This window comes from Rhipicephalus microplus, chromosome 10 (assembly GCF_043290135.1).
Source record: "Rhipicephalus microplus isolate Deutch F79 chromosome 10, USDA_Rmic, whole genome shotgun sequence".
In the NCBI taxonomy this organism is placed as follows: domain Eukaryota; kingdom Metazoa; phylum Arthropoda; class Arachnida; order Ixodida; family Ixodidae; genus Rhipicephalus; species Rhipicephalus microplus.
Window position 1 is genome coordinate 94,420,536 of NC_134709.1, and position 21,082 is coordinate 94,441,617.

General features: G+C 46.1%; 2 protein-coding genes across 3 annotated transcripts in view; one reads left to right on the top strand and one right to left on the bottom strand.

Moving 5' to 3' along the window:
- The window catches only part of LOC142761725 (uncharacterized), a 27,966-nt gene extending 11,179 nt beyond the window's left edge, over window positions 1-16,787 (top strand). Inside the window, exons 6-7 of one of the 2 annotated variants that reach the window (XR_012886567.1) lie at window positions 319-1,079; window positions 15,310-16,787. Coding sequence is in view for 1 of the 2 variants with exons in the window: in XM_075875899.1 (XP_075732014.1) it covers window positions 319-507 (189 nt within the window). In the remaining variant the exon portion in view is untranslated. Of the gene's footprint in view, window positions 1-318; window positions 11,743-15,309 lie in introns of those variants that run through there. The other variant, XM_075875899.1, reaches the window with a different exon arrangement.
- The window catches only part of LOC119181589 (uncharacterized), a 35,144-nt gene continuing 30,649 nt past the window's right edge, over window positions 16,588-21,082 (bottom strand). The window contains exon 12 of the mRNA XM_075875897.1: window positions 16,588-20,352. Within this exon, the coding sequence (XP_075732012.1) occupies window positions 18,235-20,352 (2,118 nt within the window). The 3' untranslated portion in view covers window positions 16,588-18,234. The remainder of the gene's footprint in view (window positions 20,353-21,082) is intronic.

Consider the following 21,082-nt stretch of genomic DNA (forward strand, 5'->3'; position numbering starts at 1 on the left):
TGGATGACTCGGTTACTGCCCTGGCAGTGACAAGCCTTCTTATCAAGAGATAGGCTCTAGCGACCTTCGCTGTTCAAAAATCTGTCACCTCTATTTTCTATCTTTCCTGAGATTATGCCACTAAACTATGCCTGAGAGGAGCACAAGTCGTGCAGCTGTTTCATAAATGCGTGTAGGACAGTCTTCCTGTTCAAAGGCAGTACAGTCAATGCAAATCCTGCTGGAACATTTAGAGATCATTATTTAGCCTTCTACACTGTAAGAGGTGTTCTTGTTGATGTTTTTCTCCCTCCTGCCTTTCTGTGCATGCACACACAGCACGAAGGCTTGCGGCGGCGGCGGCCCACACACCAAGCATCAGAGGATGAACCCGCTTGCCCCTGTGGCGCACCCCTGAGCAGCGAGTCTTGCCAGGGCAGCTCGCAACCGGACTCCTGCTCAGAAGGAACAGCCGAGAGCGGGGACGAGGCATCACTACCCCCGGAGAGGGCGACCGTTGCCTACTGAGTGCCCCGAGGCACAGAAAGGCCTGCTCACAACTTGATATGAAGCGAGGAAAAATCCAGTGCCAGCGAGGCCAGACCAAGCAGCTACAACCACTTTCTAAACAGAAAAGAGACACTGACCGGTCCAAACAAAACGCTTATGACGCTTCAGCTTTTAGTGCGGAAGCCTTGTTCACAATATGAATGCATTACCAGAAGCAGATTGTTTTATTAAGTGGAGGTTTAGCAGAGCACGCCATAATAAGTGACCACAAGATTGATTCAAACAACGCGACAATCGTTGCAGCAGAAAAAATGACAGCATCACGGATACATCTGGAATCAATTATTGTGCCGACCTCTCCCACACAGTGAATGGTAATGATGGGAGTCTCAACCTAAATGCTCTTTGAGGCGATTACTCGAGCCCATTGGGGTGATGCAATCATTGGAAACAAGGCTTTTGCGCTGGAAGCCAAATTATCATGAACGTTTTCTTTGGATTAGTTGGTGTCGCTTTTTTGCTCAGAATGTGCCTTCCCAGCCAGACAGGATTCCGTCACGATTTCGACTTCACGCACATACCATGGCCTAGTGAGTGGCTCTAACTCAAATGTTTCAATCTGTCATGTGCACGCACACTTACACGCACACTTACAAACACGCACACTTACAAACACACACGGTAAGGCTTATCAACCGCCCCTTTGCCTAAAAAAATTTCTGGATTTGCCCCTGAAGCATGTGATTTTGTAGAATCGGGGTCGTTCAGAACGGTGCTACAAGGCTTCAGAGCCCTTATTTGCTAGGGTTGCCACCTGTTTGGTTTAGGCCCGCTCACCCAGTTTTTTAAATAGCAGGCCAGTTGCTGGTTCGCTCCAGCGGCCATTGGCCATTTCTTTATGTCATAATATCATAATTTATTTACTTTCTCGGGCTTCTAATAAGCATCAGTTCAACAACTTCGATTGTAAGTATTGATCGTCAATCACCAGAACGCTCACCACATTAATCAACCTCTTTTTAAGATCCCTTCAAATAGAACGATCATTGGAAAATAGCAAATATATATAATATATGAATGTCTAATATATTTAAGGCATATTCACTGTATACATTGTAAAGTTTGTTTGTGATGCCACTGGCCTGTTATATTAAGGCAAAGAAAAAACAGATTTTAAAGACAAACTTTTAAGTCAGTGAATTCAGGGCGATAAATGAAGGGTCATTCTAATCAGGGGTATCTTTATCCCAGCAATTATACTGGTTGTCCAGCTCAAGTGATCAGTGTGCTGTTTTTGTTTGTACACTAGGAGTTTGCTCAAGGAAAGAAATGTTGCATAAAATGGCACTGCATGTTTAATATTTGACACAGCATCTATCGTTCAACAGTAGTTGAAGATCCTGTTAACCCCTTGCTTCAAAGAGCCATTTTTTTTATTGTAACAAGGTGGCAACCCTACCATCCACACCACTCGGATTTACACTAAAAAAATCAGTGAAGGGCGCCAAAAGAGCCCCAATTCAGACAGGTTTGCATCAATTATGGTCAAGTAGAGCGACAATGCAGAAAAGAGACCAAAAAGATAGGATTGACAGTTAATTTGTCCATTTGTTTTGTTCATCCTGTCCTATGGGCTGTCACTTCATTTATTCATGCAAGCAGTTGAGCCCATGTTTGGCTGTTTCAGAAAGTGTCCAAGTATGCTGTGAAAAACTTGTATCTAGTGGCAGTTTCATTTTAAAGAACCAGTACGGTGCAATGATCACTGCAAAATTTGATATCAAGAATATGTGTATAAGGAACTGTAGATAACTGCTGCATGCAAAGTTTTCCTGCGACTGCTTGGAGCCACGAATGTGAGGTCCAAGCTATATTGGCTGTAGTAAAGCAAATTTTTGTTTGCACATGGTTGTTTGTCAACATACTCCAATTCGCAGATGGGTTAAATTTAGGCACGTGTAAATAGTGAATTTTAGGTTCAAAGGGAACTTGAAGAGAATAGTAATTTTGGTCAAACAATTTTCAATCAAATTTGAATTGTATATATCACTTGTCATAAAAAATGGGCACACTTGTCATGAGCTAACTAACCTGCACAATATGTATTTTTAAAATTGAAATGAGGCCCGTGCAAATGCCATTTTTTTTTTGGTTCAGTGGAAGTGGGAACAACTTTGAATAGCACCAGCATTTGATTTTTGGTAGAATGCAAGTGATAACCTGCAAAATACTGTTACGGGTAACTTATTTAATAAATTAAATACGATGCACCGTGCTCGGCGAACAAGATGACGACAGTTCATCAACAACCAGCCACCAGCGTCGTCTTTCTCTTTCTTGCAGCCAGGCTGTGCCGGCTGTTGTGTATCATAACCCCCCCGTCGGTAGAAGCACCGTCTCGGTGCTTGAGCAACTCGAATGCGGTAGAAGGAGGGTGATAAGGCTTGAGTCGAGCTATGTGCACGATGTCACTCGAAAGTGACGATGATGACGTTGAATCGGCTGGAACGATCTCGTATGTAACGTCAGTCACCTGGCGAACGACACGGTATGGTCCAGTGTAGCGTGACAGCAATTTTTCAGAAAGCCCTACACGCCGAGTGGGGACCAGAGGAGGACAAGGGATCCCGGTGAAAAGTGCACGTTTCGATGATGGGAATCATAGAGCTGTCTTTGGTGCTCCTGTGAGGCCTGCAGGCGGCTGCGGGCGAGTTGGCGTGCGTGGTCGGCTCGCGCGATGGCTTCGCCGGCATACTCGGTGACCGAGGGCAGCAAGGCGTCAAATGGTAGGGCGGGTTCTCGGCCGTATAGTAGAATGGTGAATAGCCGGCAGTTTCGTGACGTGAGGAATTATATGCGAATGTCACAAATGGCAAATGAATATCCCAGTCCTGGTGGTCGGCCGCTACGTATTTAGAAAGCATGTCGGTTATGGTGCGGTTGAGGCGCTCTGTAAGACCGTTCGTTTGCAGATGGTACGAAGTGGCAAACTTGTGCTTGGCAGAGCAAGAGCGCAGGATTTCATCAACGACAGCTGATAGGAAGGTCCAGCCCCGGTCAGTGAGAAGTTGGCGTGGAGCTCCGTGTACTAAAATAATATCATGTACCAGAAAGTCCGCCACATCGGTTGCGCAACTCGTCGGAAGTGCTCGTGTGATAGCGTACCGTGTCGCATAGTCAGTGGCGACAGCGATCCATTTGTTGCCTGAGCTGGAGATCGGGAATGGGCCAAGCAGGTCGAGGCCAACTCGAAAAAAAGGTTCGATGGGAATGTCGATCGGCTGTAGGAATCCAGCTGGTAGGGAAGATGACTTTTTGCGGCGCTGGCAGGGCTCACAAGCGGCGATGTAGCGACGACGTACACGGTCGTATGTGCGAGAGACGCCCAAGTGGCCCACCAAAGGAGCGTCATGAAGTTGGTTGAGAACAGTCGCACGAAGATGTGCTGGTATGACGGGGAGCAAGTCATGGCCATATGGATCGAAGTTACGGCGATACAGGATGCCGTCTTTTACCAACAACATTTGTAGAGATGCGTCGCGAAGCATTGACTCAAGCTTGTCAATGATGGTTTGCAGGAAAGCATCCCGGCGTTGTTCGTGGCCAAGGTTGAGTAGCTGCGTCACAGACAGAAGGTCAGGAAAGGTGTCAGTATGGGCAGCCTCTTCCACAGGGTAGCGTGATAAACAATCCGCATCTTGATGTGACCGCCCTGTTTTGTACGATACGGTGAACGTGTATTCTTGTAATCGTAGGGACCAACGAGCGAGGCGTCCTGTGGGATCCTTGAGTGAGGCCAACCAGCAGAGCGCGTGGTGGTCGGTGACTACCCGGAATGGACGCCTGTATAAGTATGGGCGAAACTTGGCGACTGCCCACACAAGAGCGAGACACTCACGCTCCGTGATTAAATAGTTGCGCTCGGCTGTAGATAGCAGGCGGCTTGCATATGCTACAACGCGGTCATGTCCGCGTTGGTGTTGCAATAGCATTGCCCCGATGCCATGCCCACTAGCGTCAGTGCGAACCTCGGTTGGAGCTGATGGATCGAAATGAGCTGTAAGGAGCGGTGTTGTAAGGAGCGTCGTGAGCTGGGAAAAAGATGAGTCTTAATCAGCGCCCCAGAAAAACGTGGTGTCCTTTTTCAGGAGGTTTGTGAGTGGGTGTGCAATGATCGCGAAGTCCTTAACAAACCGTTGAAAGTAGGAGCACAAGCCCACAAAACTGCGAACGTCCTTTGTTGACTTCGGAATAGGTAAGTCCGTGACGGCGCGAATTTTCTCGGGATCCGGGCGGACTCCTGCGGCATCGATGATGTGGCCAAGTACGGTTATTTGACGACGAGCAAAATGGCATTTCGACGAGTTCAGTTGAAGTTCGGCTCGACGAAAAACTTCAAGAATCGCCGATAAACGCTTGAGATGGGAGTCGAATGTGGGCGAGAAAACGATAACGTCGTCTAAATAAAATAAGCAGGTTGATCATTTAAACCCTTGGAGCAATGAATCCATCATTCTTTCGAATGTGGCCGGCGCATTACAGAGACCAAAGGGCATAAGTTTGAAGTGGTAAAGCCCGTCAGGAGGGACGAATGCGGTCTTCTCACGGTCCATCTCGTCCACGGCGATCTGCCAATAGCCAGATCGAAGGTCGATAGTGGAAAAATACGCAGCAGTGTAAAGGCAGTCTAAGGCATCGCCGATTCTAGGCAACGGGTGAACATCTTTCTTCGTAATTTTGTTGAGATGCCTATAATCTACACAAAAGCGCCATGTTCCATCCTTTTTTCTGATCAGGACGACAGGAGAAGCCCAGGGGCTACATGAGAGCTCGATTATGTCTTTTGCAAGCATCTTTTCGACTTCCTGTTGTATGACTGTGCTCTCGGACGCGGAAACACGGTATGGGCGTCGGTGAATGGGACTCGCGTCACCAGTATTGATGCGATGAGTAACAACACTTGTTCGGCTTAAAGCCGTGCTGGCGAAGTCGAAAATGTCACTATAGGACTCCAGGACGTGACGAAGGGCTTCCGCTTAATCAGGAGCGAGGTCTGATGGTACCATGTGGTCAACGTCGACGCCCGATGAACTTGATAGAGTTGGTTCATGGTCTGAGGTGCAGCAATCATTCACTCTGAAGGGTTCAACCGTATGGTCTTGTAGAGCAGTAATTTCGGCCAGGGAGATACCTTGTGCAAGAATTTGGGCAGTGAGGGCAAAATTTACAATAGGAAGGCATGTGCGGTTTTCAACGATTGTCAAAATGGTGTGCGGAACAGCAAAGCCATGCGTAAGCATCACGGCATGAATTGGTGTTACCATGTAATCCCGTCAGGTACAGGCGGTGTAGAGAAGAGGTTGATATGTGTGACACATTTAGGCGGAAGGCGTGCAAAATCAATGCAGCAAAGGCGACTTTGGGGTGGGTTGGTCAGATCAGAAAGTAGAGGCATTTCAATGTCAGACAGCCGGCTGAACAATCTATAAGGGCCGAATGAGCGGTTAAAAAATCCATGCCTAGAATTACTTCATGAGGGCAATTTTCTATAACGGTGAAAAGAATAGCAGTGCTTCTATCGGTGATAGTCACACGGGCAGAGCACATGCCAATAATCGTGGCAGTTTCCTCGTCGGCGACTCGAACGGCTCGGTTCAAGGTAGGTGTGATAACTTTCTTTAGGCGGCGACGAAGAGCAGCACTCATTATGGACACATGCGCGCCGGTATCGATCAACGCGCGCACAGGTACATTGTCTAAAGTAACGTTCAACAGATTCCGGGTGGTCGGTAATGTTGCACGAGGATTTCTTGCAGAGGTCGTCGTCAATGCAGCTTCACTTCCAGAAGCTGCACTGCCTAGTTTTCCGGTCGGGGGCGCTGCGAATAGGTCGGAGAGGCAGGACGGCGTTGTGGGGGCGAACGAGGTGAGCGGGCGTAGGATGGTGAGCGGATGGTGAGCGGGCGTAGCGAGGTCTCGTCGGAGGTGCGGCAGAATCAGAGGATGTGGTCGGCATAGGGGAATCAAAACCAAATGTCGAGGACGACTGGTGGACAGAAGTGGCCTGGGTAAGAGGCCCATAGTGTGCCGGCGGAGCCCAGTGATTGCGGCAGTGGCGAGCAATATAACCGAAACGTCGGCAGTTGAAGCATATGGGCTTGTCGTCCAGTGTACGCCATTCGGACAAATTGCGCTGTCGAGAGTAGTTGGAACGAAATCGAGGAGCGGAGGGACGACAATAAAAAGGCTCGGCAGAGTAGACTGGTTTAATGGGGTGTAGGCCGACGTTCTATAATTCTTGACAAACGACGGCTTGTATCAGTTAGATAGTGGTCGGTGAAGAATTGGAAATGGACTAGCTACTGGTTGGGCTGCCTCGACCTTGCGACGAATGATGCGGGTGAGGTTGTCACATCGGGGAACTGGGCGGACGGCGTCATCACAAGAGGAAGTAGCAGCTGTGTTCGGCAGGCGCGTGATGCCGTGAGTGACGCGGCGGGCTTTAGCCTGTTCTAGACGGCGGCATTCTATCAGGATCGTGTCGATGCTCGTGACATTATTAAAAACCAGCAGGTTGAAGGCATCGTCAGCAATCCCTTTGAGGACGTGATTAACTTTTTTTTCTTCTGACATGCGCTGGTCGACCTTGCTACAAAGCGCCAAGACACCAAGAATGTATGAGACGTGCGATTCAGTGGACGTCTGGGTGCGAGTGGCGAGAGTCTTCTTGGCAGCGAGCTGATGACCAGATGAATCGCCGAAGAGATCAGGGATTTTCGATTTGAAAAGATCCCAGCTTGTGATTTCGGCTTCGTTGGTTTCGAACCATGTCCACGGCGTGCCATCGAGGTAGAACACAACATTGACGAGCATGAGCGTGGGATCTCAGCGGTGGGTAGCACTGACTCGCTCGTATCGGTGCAGCCAAGAGTCAACGTCGATGGTACCGTCAGCGGAGAAAGTTCCAGGATCCCGCAGGGGTGGCAGGGTGACGTAGGTTGTCGACTCGGGTTGAGAGACCGGTGGGGATGAGGCACTGTCAGTTGAAGTAGCCGAAGAGTCCCCGGTGTGCAACCGCTGCGCGTCTCCATTTAGGTACGGGAGTCGTCCACCTCCACCAATAATGTTACGGGTATCTTATTTAATAAATTGAATACGATGCACCGTGCTCGGCGAACAAGATGGCGACAGTTCATCAACAACCAGCCACCAACGCCGTCTTCCTCTTTCTTGCAGCCAGGCTGTGCCGGCTGTTGTGTATCAATATGCTACGCTTCGATATTTACCATACTTAAAGCATATAGGTTTGTATAACATACAAGTAAGAAATGATGAATCAATGTGAAGATGGTGTGTTCATTTAACCTTGAAGTGGAGCTTGGCGGCAATGCGAATGTTCAATAATTAGATGTTTTCATGGCTTAGCGCCTCTTTACCGTGCAGTAAAATCACTTTTACAGGAAGTTACACGCGAAATAATGTACATTTGAATAGGTGCTTTCACAGCTTAGCACTCCCTCATTGCAGTGAAATTACTGTTACGAGGGTTACACGCAGATTAATACACACCTATTCGTTCTTTTTTAATACTTCGAAATTATTTTAAATTCGAATCGAAGTGAATTCGAATACTGTGATATCCGTTCGAATATGGAAACTATTCAAATATTCGCACAAGCTTAGTTAAATGCCTTCCGAAGTAAATTTATGTGGAATGTCTCGGGTTGTTCCAAAACGTGTCATACACGGTCTCGACTGTGGATTTATTGGCACTAATTTTCACATGTCCCGTTTAAAAAAAGTTGTTTGTAGCAAGCGAAAGTTCACGGAGATACGAGTGCATAGTATCGAAATCTAACTGGACCACTTTTCCTGAGCCATCGTTGGGCTCTTCAGTGTTTTGTTAACATCGCTATCATTATCACACTCATTATCTTTATTGTGCCCGTAATGCTTTTGAGGTAAGACACGACTCAAAAACAATCGGTGAAGGTTCGCAGTTCAGCCGTGATTTCTGTATTGGAGTAGTTATGCCACTTTAGTTTGGCAACAGCAGTATCAGTTTGAACTTGCATTTATGAAATTTAAAGCAACAGGACGCTTAGAGAAATTCAGGCGTTCATTTCTATCCTTGGTATTTTGTTTTGTGTCTATTTTTAGTCCACCATTATGATTTAAAGCTTATAGTGTTTTACATGGGCGAAAGATCCTTCTATTAAAAATATACAGGTTATTATTATTCCGTTCAGCCACTTTCTCACTTCATCGAGATTGCCCATTAACAGTAAACAGGCTAATGTTCATAGAAATATTGGAAGTTTGGGCATTTCTGTGTAGTTTCCCAAGTGAAGAAAGTAACATCTATTTAGTCGGTCAGTTAGTTTCGTCATATAAATGTCACTTGGGCTACAATGCACTATGCAATGATAGGTATTTTATTTAGGCAAGTATGTTACTACACACGTTCGATGCGACATGATAGTCTGACCAGTTCAAATACATTAGCGAGTACCTCTCAGTGCCAAACAAAATGTCGCATTCACCTGTCGCATTTCACCGTGCTTTCTCCTCTCAACGTCAAATGATTATCCCTACAGTACGCTCTACTCGTGAGCTAGTCATTTGACCCGAAATTCTTATTTATGTCTGGGTTATTTATCTATCGCTATTTGTTGTAATGCTATGCTGCACACTATTAGAGGTGGAAGAGTAGCACGAAGGTTCGCTTGAATGAACGCCAGGGCATCTGTTGTCGCAAAAGATGTCTACATAACTGTAATATTAGGCATATACAAAACACTGCACAGCTCAGTGCAAAAGAAATCAACTAGGGCGTGTATCTTTTATCAGTTTGTTCGGAGATTATGTAGGAGCTGTCCTTTGTTTAGCGAAACTCGGCAATCGCTGATTGCTTTACAGTGAAACAGTTGGGTGAAAACAAGGAGCTTGTGAAAAGCACTTTTGTCTCTGCTTGACCATAAGCAAGTGTGAAACTGAACAGGAAAGGTAACCAGACACGTCAATGTTGATTGGAATTCGCCAATGGTGCGAGAAATACGAGACAGATAGGAACGAAGAAGCACACTTGCAGATAAATTTTCAATTAAGGTAATTGATTCTCTCACACAAAACAGTTGTGATGTGACTCTGAAAGTGCGTGAACAAGGCCTTCATAGATGGCAGCTTACAACTTGCAGCGATTGAAATTCGTAGTGTGGCCGGGCGAGTTGTTGTGTAATCTTGCGATTGGGGCGCACATGTGAATGCATTGCTTATTTGGTCCATCCTGTGTCGTCACCTGAAAACATGCGCAAGCACATTAGCCGCGTGTTGACCTACAGCCCTACACTAATGGTGCCAGATCCTCAGCAGGCTGTCGTTACTAACGTGTGCTTGTCCGTGTGCCAGTGATATGGCTTCTCCGGATGCGTGTGTGTGTTTTTGACTTGGTCAACGGCAACTGAGGTGCTTGTGGCGCATGTTAAACTGACCTGGAAATCTGCACTCTCCGTGAGTGTGTTGGAAAACGCTATAATCTGTTGTGCGCTGCGGTTGCGAGAACAGCCTGATAGCAGAGATTGAATGTATTCTCTGATTATATTCTCTCAAATGCAGTTTACTACAGAAATCACTGGCAGCGTAATCTTGAAGATACTTTTATTGGCAATATACAGCGGACTCTCAGTGAAGGGAAATCTGTTAAACGAAACTGCTGCTTAAATGGAACAACTTCCTCTGATATGATTGGTTTCAATTCGAATTCTGCAACCTGCTTCACCTCTCGGTAAACTAATATTCTGTTCATTGGAACACATTTTTCCTGGTCCCTTCCGGTTCCCTTCAATCAGAGTCTACTGTAGTACAATTTAAAACAATCATTTGGTACATTCCTCACTTGTAAAAACAATGCTGTATTCATCTAGTCATTTTCTTCATGGTTTATTGTTTTGTGCTGTATTTTGTGAGCTGGGTAAAAGTAGCTTATTGGGTTGTCTATTTGTTTCATGCTTGTGACTTCAAAAGTGGTTTGCTTATCACATCGTCTCTTTCCAAATTTACAAGCACTCATGTCTGCTTAGCAAATCGAGGCTGTTAGAAAAGGCTCTTAAAATTTTACGCTTGAGGAAAAGCTTCCTGTGAGTGGAAGAAAAAAAGCAAATCGCAAGAACTTTGCGTCTACTGGCCTTGGAAATCGCGAGCGTATATGGAGCTAAAAGAAAGCCATGCAATGTTTTTAAGCACCATCATTTAACTGTGCACGTGTGTGTCCATTGAAAATTGTTACAGTTTTCTTGAAAGTCGTCAATCTGCAATGTCGGGAAGCTGTTTCAAGCCTTAAGGATGGAGTTAAGTTAGATCTACGTTTGCTACCTATCAACGTTCCCGATTGAATGCCAGAACTCTCTTTATTGACTCTCTTTATTGTTGGAAACTCGTGTGGTTTTGAGCACTTCAGCCGGGAGATGGGGTATTGCTGTGTTTGCATAAATTGCAAACGAGCGCCCACTTCTTGTCTACACCGAGGAGTGACGTGCATTGCACTAATCAAAGGCAATGTAGATGACAAGACAGTGACACGTCACTTATCGCAATCATTCCAAGCTGAATGTCTACTCATACACTTGCTCAGCTCAAGGTGTCACCTGCGAAGCCACAGTTTGATTTAATTTTAAGATGCTGTATAGGTAGCACAATTTTTAATTTAATTGTTAATTCCTGAATTGGGCTACATTCTTTAAAAGCTAGTCTCTGAGCTACCATCACTATTGCGATTACTATCAAATGTAGCAAGCAGCCTGTACATAAACATTGACTTTTGGGTGTAGCTAAGAACCTGATGAACTTTACTTGTAAGAGATTCAGCGTTACAATATTTTGGATTTGTTTATTGCTTGGATTTTCTTTGTTAGGAACTTTCTCCAGGTGTTCCTCATCACTGCCTTCCTAGTCAAAATATTTTCACTTTCGTGTTATGGTCGACGAAATGGCTAGATAAGTACAGTTCCTACTTTTTTTTTTATGCATGTGGTACTTCCTGTTTGAGCTTTTTTTAGTGCCTTCATTGCTTTTGTCAATTTTACTTCAGTGATATACCAAGATATTTTACGTTTGTGAAGTGCAAATGTTCATTTCAAGTTTCAGTGCAAGCATATACACCTGTTGGAGGACACTTGTGCTCGGTATTCGTTGAGAGTTGTTTACATACCATGGCTCAATCAAAGCACCATTAATAAAGTGAACACCGAAATTAAACTTGCATTATTTCATTGTCTTTCTTAGCGTATATGTACGGGATGTTCAAAATTGAGCTTCATGACCTTTTCAGAACCCAGCACTGAAAGGTATTTAAAAACCGCCTTCGCAAATAAGTTACGTATCCAGGGGGACAAAAAGTGAAACAATAATTATCGCTGTAAGCCACCCAATTAACTAAAATTAAATAATTAACCTTAAGGTGACTGCACCAAGCAGGCATGTTTGTATTGAAAAGCTGGAGTCAGTAGTGTTTTTACTCAGTTCCACTAGGAAGAATTCTTCTAGCATATGCCTGGCCTTTTAGATCTTCCTCCCGCTGCCAAGTTTAGTAGCTGTTTTTGCGATTGCACATGCAAGGCGGTCAGCAGTGCCGCAAAGCTTCTCCATGATTCTCTGGGGCAGTTGCGTGCGGTATTTATTCTGACAAACCGAAGGCATAGACAAAGATGATATCAGTTACTTTGCTACCTGCTGGACGTATCAAGCAATGACTGCTCGTCACATGAGGGAGGAAATTTAACCCATCCTCTCAGCCTTGCAAGCTTAATCGTGCAAACAGCAATTGAACTTTCTGGGAGCATGTCTCGATGCACAGACTTGCTAGAATTCTTCCAAGTGGAACTGTGTACAAACTCGGCTGCTTTAGCCAGGGGCGCAGGCAGAAATTTTCTTTCTCAATTTGCAGTTTGGGCCGGCCGGGCAGATGTGATTGAGTGTCATTTTAGGCTCAGTATGCCATGACAAAAAAATTTTAGGGAAGGAGGGTGGGAATCTGTCTAGTGTGTCACCTCTTGGCTATGCCGCTGTCTCCAACTTTTTAATACCAACACGCCTGCTTGCAGCAGTAACTAAAAAGTTGATTATTTTATCCTAGTTAATGGAGTGACTGACAATGATGAACACTTTCTCTCTCTCTGTCTGAATATTCTGTTAACAACTCTGTGCAGTTGTTAAACACATCATAGAAGCTCTCCCACCAAAACATTGTAATAAATTAGAGCTGTGCAAATATCTTGCAAATATTTCTTGTATATTTTTCAGACAGTTCGAAGCAAAATTGTGTGAAGAAAATGTTGGAGAGGATTTCTAAGCATATTCTTACAAGAAATAGCAACTTTAATCTTCATTTTTTGATACGTTGATGAAGTGCTGGTGCGGTGGTATTTATTAGTTGTCTTATCAAGAATGGGGCAATGCAGAGACTGAATTGCATTAGTACATAACTTGATGCAACTTAAGTGTTGCGATAACACTTCGCACGGGAAAGGCAAATATGCTGCTGCAGTTGCAAATGCATCAACTAAAAAAAAATGCTGGTTCTAACGTGGAGATGATAGACGAGAGAGGGGTGGAAGCTCAATGAATGCCATAAAATAGAATGCCAAAGATGTTTAGCATCTAAAACTTCCTCAGCGGAGAAAGTGCAGCCCAATCATTGTGGCGGACAAGGTTGTGCTCCCTTTAAGTGAGGAGTCCTAAATATGGCTTGTGGACATCCCTATCCAAGACGATTTCAAGTTTTGGATGCTAAACATCTTTGGCATCCTATTTTATGGCATTCATTGAGCTTCCACCTCTCTCTCGTCTATCATCTCCATGTTATAACCAGCATTTTTTTTTAGTTGATGCATTTGCAACTGCAGCAGAGCATAAAAGGCAGCTTGGCTGCAAACACGAGAATGTAGTGAGGTGAAGCAAGTTCAAGATCTGAAGGAGTCGCTTTCAATTGGCCGTTGATGCTTTCGTCTTTGGGAAGTCCCAATAGTTCAAATCGTATAAATTTCAGTGTGAATCAAATCGAATAGCAAACACTGCTTGAAAAATAATCGAAATTTTAAAAATCCGCACATCCCTAGAATAAATATAACGATTTATGTGCACCTTTTATGTGCACCTCGCACACTTTTTGCGTCAAGTCGAGATGCCTTTCATTATGTAAACTCAAGACCCAACTAGAGCCAGCAAAAGGAAAGCCTGTCACCCTTTTGTTTTCGCAGTGGCCTTGTCAATTGCTACTCTGAAATTACTTGTCTCTGGAACTGATACGAAACGTTGTGAATGCTGATATGTCATTTCTTTTAAACATTGAAGTCTGTACTTATTCTCACATTTTTTAAAATTTGCCCAAGATTTCCCACGGTGTGTGAGATGAGCCGATGCCTCTGTTACTGACCTGCCCAATAGTGTTCATCATTAGGCAGCACAAGTATCTTACAAGTACAGAAGCTTCAAGATCAACGGATGGCGTTCATTATTTGGGGATTCAAACGCAACATTTTTTTTTGTTTGACTGCTATGAGCAACTGATCATGATAGCCACGTCATGTGGCTGTGAATCTGGATGCTAATGTAGACTCTGATTCAAATGTGAGTCAAAACTGTGCCGACATGACACAAAATGTCGATGATGTAAAGAAAAGTGTGTGCATTGCGCAGCCCCAAGTCCTCGCATTCTGATCTGGGAGTACCGTACGGTGCAGTTCACTACTTAAATAAGAAGTGTAAGCGATTCCTTCATAGGAAAGTATGCAACATACAGCTTAGCAGTAAATGGTGTGTGAATGGCCTTTAAAAGTGTGCAGCACTGTACATATACCTTGCATGTCATCACTGAAATCTTGCTTTTTTTACGCACATATTTACATACCCATACCAGCGATGAAACTGGTATGGACTCCAAGCACCCGAACAAAGATAAATTAAGCGAACGGTGAAGTTCAGAAGGCGTTGGTCTCGTGTTCCAATATGGGGTGGTTTACAGCGACCACTAAACTTGCAATGTGTAATTCAATGAACTAGGGATAAATTTTATTTTTTCTGCATGTGGCAAATGTGCTTCACGCATTTTACTGCGTTTCAGCATGTTAAACGCCACAACAATCATTACTAAGGTTTTACTAGGCAAGATGACGGTAAGATTATGAGAAATGCTGCAGTGGAGGGCTACGGGAATTTTGACCATGTGGTGTTCTTTAGCATGCACCATCGTCACACTGTAAGCAGACCCCTAGGCTTCGATCGAAGTGCCACTGCTGCAACTGGAATCAAACCAAAAACATTTAGGTCAGCAGCTAAGCCTGTAATTACTGTACCACAACAGTGTACCACAAGCAAGTTAAAAGCATCTGACAACTCAAGAAGTGTGGAAAAAAATGCCTGGCCGCTCTTCTAGCGAAAGCTAGAAGAGCGGCCTTGTAGAGCCCTTTCAAACACCTTTCGGGTAACTGCTACAAGTTCACTGCTGGGTACCCAATACACCATAAATAATATTTGTGCAGTCGGCTAGCATTCACTATGCTAGCCATCCTTCTTTGGTGAAGCCAGGTATCTGCTACACACTTGTTGGGAATTTTGTGCAACCTTTTTTCTTATGCAGTGGCTAATGGTGAAGAATTATGCCTGAAGTGGGTATGCACCACAGTTATTATGTGATTAAGAACAAGTTATCCAATGGGTTGGAGCATTGGACGACCCACTCATTACGCAATTCGCATTGTGCAACGCCTGGCTGCTCCTTTAATGTTCTAAAACGCCTTATTATCCATATTAACGATTAATTTCCAGACATCAAGCCTGCTGTTACGCCTGGGAGTCCACACTGAACGTCAATGCCTCTGCAAAGGCAATCTGTGTCAAGACCAGTGCTCGAGCCCGCCTGACGCGATCAACTCAACGACGTCATCAAGCGGCGGCGCCGGTCTGTCACGCAATGCACAGCGAGCTCCCTCAGCCCACGAGCCCGATGAAGCAATCAGCGCCTTCCATTCCTGCGAGTCTTACGCAATGCGTGGCAACATCCCTCGTCCTTGGGTGCAACCACGTGCAGCGGCGGGTCCCCATTCTGACATCACGACCAGCGTCGCTTTTGGTTGGACGTTTGGTGACTCAAAATAACTACCCGGTGCCTATAAAAAAAGCCTTGCTTGCGCGTCTTGCTAGTAGACCTATGTGTCAGAGAAGCCTCTCGTCCGTTCGAGCCCTTCCGCTGTCAGCGCGCCCGGTGTCCTTGGCAGCGGCGAGTTTCGTGGCGCCCTTCGTAAGCTCGTCGCCGGTGCGCTTCGTAACAGAGAGAGAAGCCGACGGATGCGTGCGAGATAAGACATCTCGGCTCTTTGAATCCCTAAGCTGTCGACCCCAAAGCCGAATTGTAACGCCTCTATATGCTGTACATAAACCTTGCCTTAACTCACCGTAATCTCGTCCGCTCGTCTATCAGCTCTGCGCAGCAGTCACGAGCTGAATAACATACGCTACCAAATGGCTAGTGACCTTGGCGGCAGAGTTTGGAGCAGTGCCGCCTTCGGGACCGTGTTGGCATCTCGCCTTCGTAACACTGCCTAAGGCCAGTTTAGAAACTAGTTCCAAGCACTGGCGTGGCTAAGTGGTAGAATGCTGGGGTGGCACACTGCAGACCCGGGGTGGAGTTCCATTGTGTCATTGGTGTTTATTTACCCAGTTTTCGGGACAAAGCTCCTTAGGGTGTAGGTCTGTCCTTCCTCCGTTGTTGTCATACGTAGCCACCGGTGGCACATACTCGCTCTAGAGCGGGTTTGTGATCGGAGATGACGGTACTTGGAGTGTTCACTAGATGGATATACAGAAGGATGCATGGACGGACAAACAGACAGACTAGCAGACTGACAGACACATGTGCGGAGCGGGTATGTGCCACAGGGGATGCGAGATGGCGGTATACTTGAAATTTTCACTAGATGGACGCACGGACATACAGACTAGAAGACTGCGCGTGACCCATGTTCTGATCGCGTAACAGCTTTTGCTGTAAAACATTTTAATGTTTATAAATGTATTTTATTCTCAAAGAAAACACAGATTCCAGGCTTGTGTGCACGGCTTTCCTCCTTTTATTTACATGCTATTAAGTTTGAAGCTTTTGTATGTATATAGTGTGTAATATATGACACGTGGAAAAGTGCTAAATAAGTCTAGAACTCAACATGTTTGTGAAGCAGGTAACCGTAGGTAAAGAGAATAGGCAAACTAGTAGTCCTGTCATATGAAAAAAGGATACATACAGTTCATGTCTGGCCTCTTCACAGGTTACGTCATCCTTCAAAACACACTGCAATGCTACAATGTTGCATACAGTAATTATTTCTTTCAATTTCTTTTAATTGACAAAAGTTGCTGGCCACACACCAACACACATTTGAATAGCTTTGCTAGTCTTCAGTACACACACACAGCTCGTCGGTTTCTTTCGGAATTCTGTTCAAACTCACACACACTGGATTGCCAGCCACTAATTTGAAGGAACATATTTATAATTTGATAAAAAAGAAATGCTTCCTGAGTGCCACATTTGCTATGCTTTAGTAAAGCACTAGCTCAAAAGCAGCCCTGTAGTACACATACAAATACCACCAGCCGAGATCTCTCCATTAAAGAAAACTGCAGTACGTATCAGCGCCGACAAACAGGCACGACCAATTAACATGGGCAGCCCCCTTCCAATTAAGCTGAAGAGTTTCACACCTTTTTTCCGATTTGTCAGCGACATGATGCCGCTCCCCAGTGTTTTGTTCAGGAACCAAATGCAACTATCATTTCGAGAGATGTCGCTTAAGTAATCGAGGCACATTGAGCCCAACCTTGGCACAGGGCCGTATGGAAGAAAAATAAAGCAATCATGCCGCTTTGTGAACCAACACTACGGCTAGTAATCATATTGGTTGCGGCAGACAATAAGGAGATTAGAATACACGCATTAACTAAAAACTTCGCATGGCTCTTTCCAGCAATGGGCCAAGGAAGAAATGCTTGCTAACACGAAAGAGTTATGAACGACCTACAAGAACAATTCGCAAAGGTTTTCTTCTGAATTTGAGGGAACTATATTTCCCCACAACAGCTTTTCAAACTCGCTATTCCCCACCCATGATACTTACTTCTTGTTTACAATAAAAACCAACAATTGCAAAGCACAAACTTGGGCGGTTCAGTGCTGCTGTGTACGCCTCATGCAACACTCACCTACGAGTAAAATAGTGCAAACCTCGCGATTCAAGCTCAGTCATCACAGTACTCAGCAAACGCGACTTCTCGTGCCTGTCACACGTTAACTGTGATGTGCTGGTCTAACCACCGCAAATGTGCAATGTGACCACGGAGTTACAGCCTCCTAGTTCAGATGCCCATCAGAAGTAAGACCCCCTATCGTGAGACTGCCCAATACCCACATACTGTGGTGTTAGAATGCTCTAAACAGTACTGCCACACTTCTTTAACAAGGGCACTTGTAATGCACTATCGTGTTGGCTGTCTGCACCTTTCAAAGAGTCAAGGCTCAAAAACAGCTTCAAACAGTGGCGATGGCGAGAGTGAGTCACTCAGCAGGTCCATGCACTACCACAAGAGGCACTGTTGGCGAGGCACACAGCTATATACAACACACACTTATCCCAGGTGGCCGGGGAAGTAGCCGGGCGGCAGCCAAGAGGAGCCACACGCTGAAGTGACCAAGCCCGGTCAGCTGGGCTGCGGCACCACCTGAAGCAGACGCCCGTCGCTAGTCAGGAGGAGAATGGGCGTCTGCATAGTGTTTTGCACTGTGGCCTGCAACAACAACGAAGCAGCAGCATGCTGCGAATCGTCCGCAGGCGCTTGCGCCATGGGGATAAGCTGGCCAATCATGTCTTGCGACACGGCCGGCACCTCGGGTTGCTGCAGAACGACCTGCTGCTGCTGCTTCGGCGGGCTCTGTGGAACGACAAACACGAGTTGCTGCGACCCATTAGAGCCAATGAGTTGCTGATGCTGCTGGGACGATAAGAATGTGTCGCTCCTCGAAGTGTGCACGCCACTCGACGCCATGCCCACCGTGCCGTCCATGCTGGAGCTCATATTGTTTGAGGCGGAAGCTGCGTTGCGAGACTTGAAGATTTTCCGCGGTGCCGCAATAGGTGCTAGTGGCGGAATCTCTTTGACCTTCGTCGTTGAAGGTGTATTTGAATGTTTCCACCATGGCAGCCCGTGTTTCCGTGAGTTTGTTCCCTCACGCCGGCGATTCTGCAGTAATGCAGGCAAGGTAACACTTGGTTGCACAACAGGCGACGACACAGGAAGAGTCTGCATCAGCGATGTTGCCACTGGGATTTCCATGGTGGATGCAGTCACGGGACTTGTCTGCACCAGGGACGTCTCCTCGGCAGACGATGCCAGTGTCTGCACAAAGGACGACATGGCAGGGATGTTCATGGTGGACGTGCTCACTGGCAGCGTCTGCATGAGCGACTGCACCACAGGAACATTTTGCACGACTGGTGGAGCCATCTGGAGGTTTTGTATTACCGTCGAGGAAGCAGACATGTTTTGCATGCCCGATAGTGCACCAGTAAAATCTGGAGCTGGCATTGTCGTTGAATAGCTCGGCCCTACAGGTGGCACTGTTGGCAGCGGCAGCGACTGGAGGTTGTTACCGAGGCTGGCTTCATCAAGAGTTGTGTACTCTACATGTAACAAGATCTCCTGCCCGCTATTGTCCACCGCCGGCACCAGAACAGACTTCTGTGAGGAGCGCTGTTCTTGGTCTTGTTTGCAGATGTCCTCCATGATCATGTCAGAGGCCAGAGGGAAACTCTGGGTTTCCGGCACCAGAGTTTCCGGCACACTTTCCTGAACCACGGGAATGCTTGGCATCTCCTCTTTCTGCATTACAACTGGCTCCACATTACATATGTTCTGCATTACAGTTGGCTCTGCATTACTAATGTTTTGCATTACAGCTGGCTCCACATTTCGAATGTTCTGCATTACAACTGGATCCGCATTACAAATGTTCTGCATTACAGTTGGCTCTGCATTACTAATGTTTTGCATTACAGCTGGCTCTGCAGTATGAATGTTCTGCATTACAACTGGCTCTGCATTACAAATGTTCTGCATTGTGGCTGGCTCCGCATTACAAATGTTCTGCATTACAACTTGCTCTTGCACGACTGGAAGCACCGTAACAGGAGCAGCCTGGGTTGACTGAGGCGTGGATGGACGGCTGGGCTCCGTGAAAGTCGTGTAGCCCGCCTCGAGCAGCGAGCGCACCTTCGTCGGTCGTTTTGCCTGGTCGGCCTGCCTTTTGTGGTACTCTGTCGATCGTTTCGGATGATCGAGCTGCACCCTTGTGAACGGCCTGATCCACGTCGTGGAGCTAGGCGTCACGGTGGTCAATGTTGCAGATGTCGAATTTCTGGCCAGTATGTGGGGTATGGATACTTTTGCAACTGATTCTTTAGACACAGCAGGTATGGATCGCGCCAGAGTCGGAATGGGACTAACAGTCTGAGTGGAGACCTGGCAGCTCGTCACTCTGCTAGGTTGGCTAGGAGGATGGGCGACAGGCTGGCTAGATGGCTCGCTTGGGGCCGATTCTTCGTCAGAGTTGCTGAGCCCATTTGGCAGTGCCAGGGCAATCTTGCGCTTTCGTAGCACCCGCCAACCGCTGCTGTCCTTGCACTCTTCCTCCATTTCCACTCCCTCTTCATGATCGTCGGCATTGTCATTGTACTCCTCTTGACTCATGCTTTCGTCGGAAGAAGAGTCCTCTATGAGGCACTCGTCCTTGTAGTGCATCGTCCAAGAGTCCACGGCATCCTGTAAGTGGGAGGAAAATCTATTAAAGCCCAAACCACTACAAACTCCATCTGTGTCCCAGCCAAAAGAATGAACTTCGCAAACAAAAACAGCTAGCAAGGAGTACGAGTTATTACAAGAACCACATGAAAGCAAAGTTAACGCCTACAGTTGTGTATACGTATCTTGAAGGGGCCCTGCGACACTTTTCGGACAGCCTTATTTAACACAGGAACACGTGTAGTGATGGTTAGTTACACGAATGCAACAATAATTATAGAAATTGGTGCACGAAAAGGGAAGTTATGAGTTCTCAAAGTTCAAAACTCGGGCAGAAGACTATGATAAACGTTCTCTTTCACATTTTATTCACCTGCTAATATCAAAGACCGCTTCCGATCACAGAGCGCGTCTCAGAAAGACATACCCAGAATGTCACCTCATGGTGGCCTTAACACAATGCTATGCTACCGCTTTTTTTGACGGCACCGTTAGCATGGTTACTACAAACTACGTGTGTCAGGGAACAGACGCCCCAACGGTGAAACTGTGAAAGATGCACACATACAGAAACATGGTCTCTCCAATGCAACTCGCCACGTATTTACAGAAGGTTTTCAGGGCCCTAGATTGGGAAGACTTGGGAGATAAGAGTTAATAAAGAGTATCTCGGTAACCTGTGATTCGCTGATGACATTGCCTCGGTGAGTAACTCAGTGGGCAAATTACAGCTCATGATTAACTATACTGG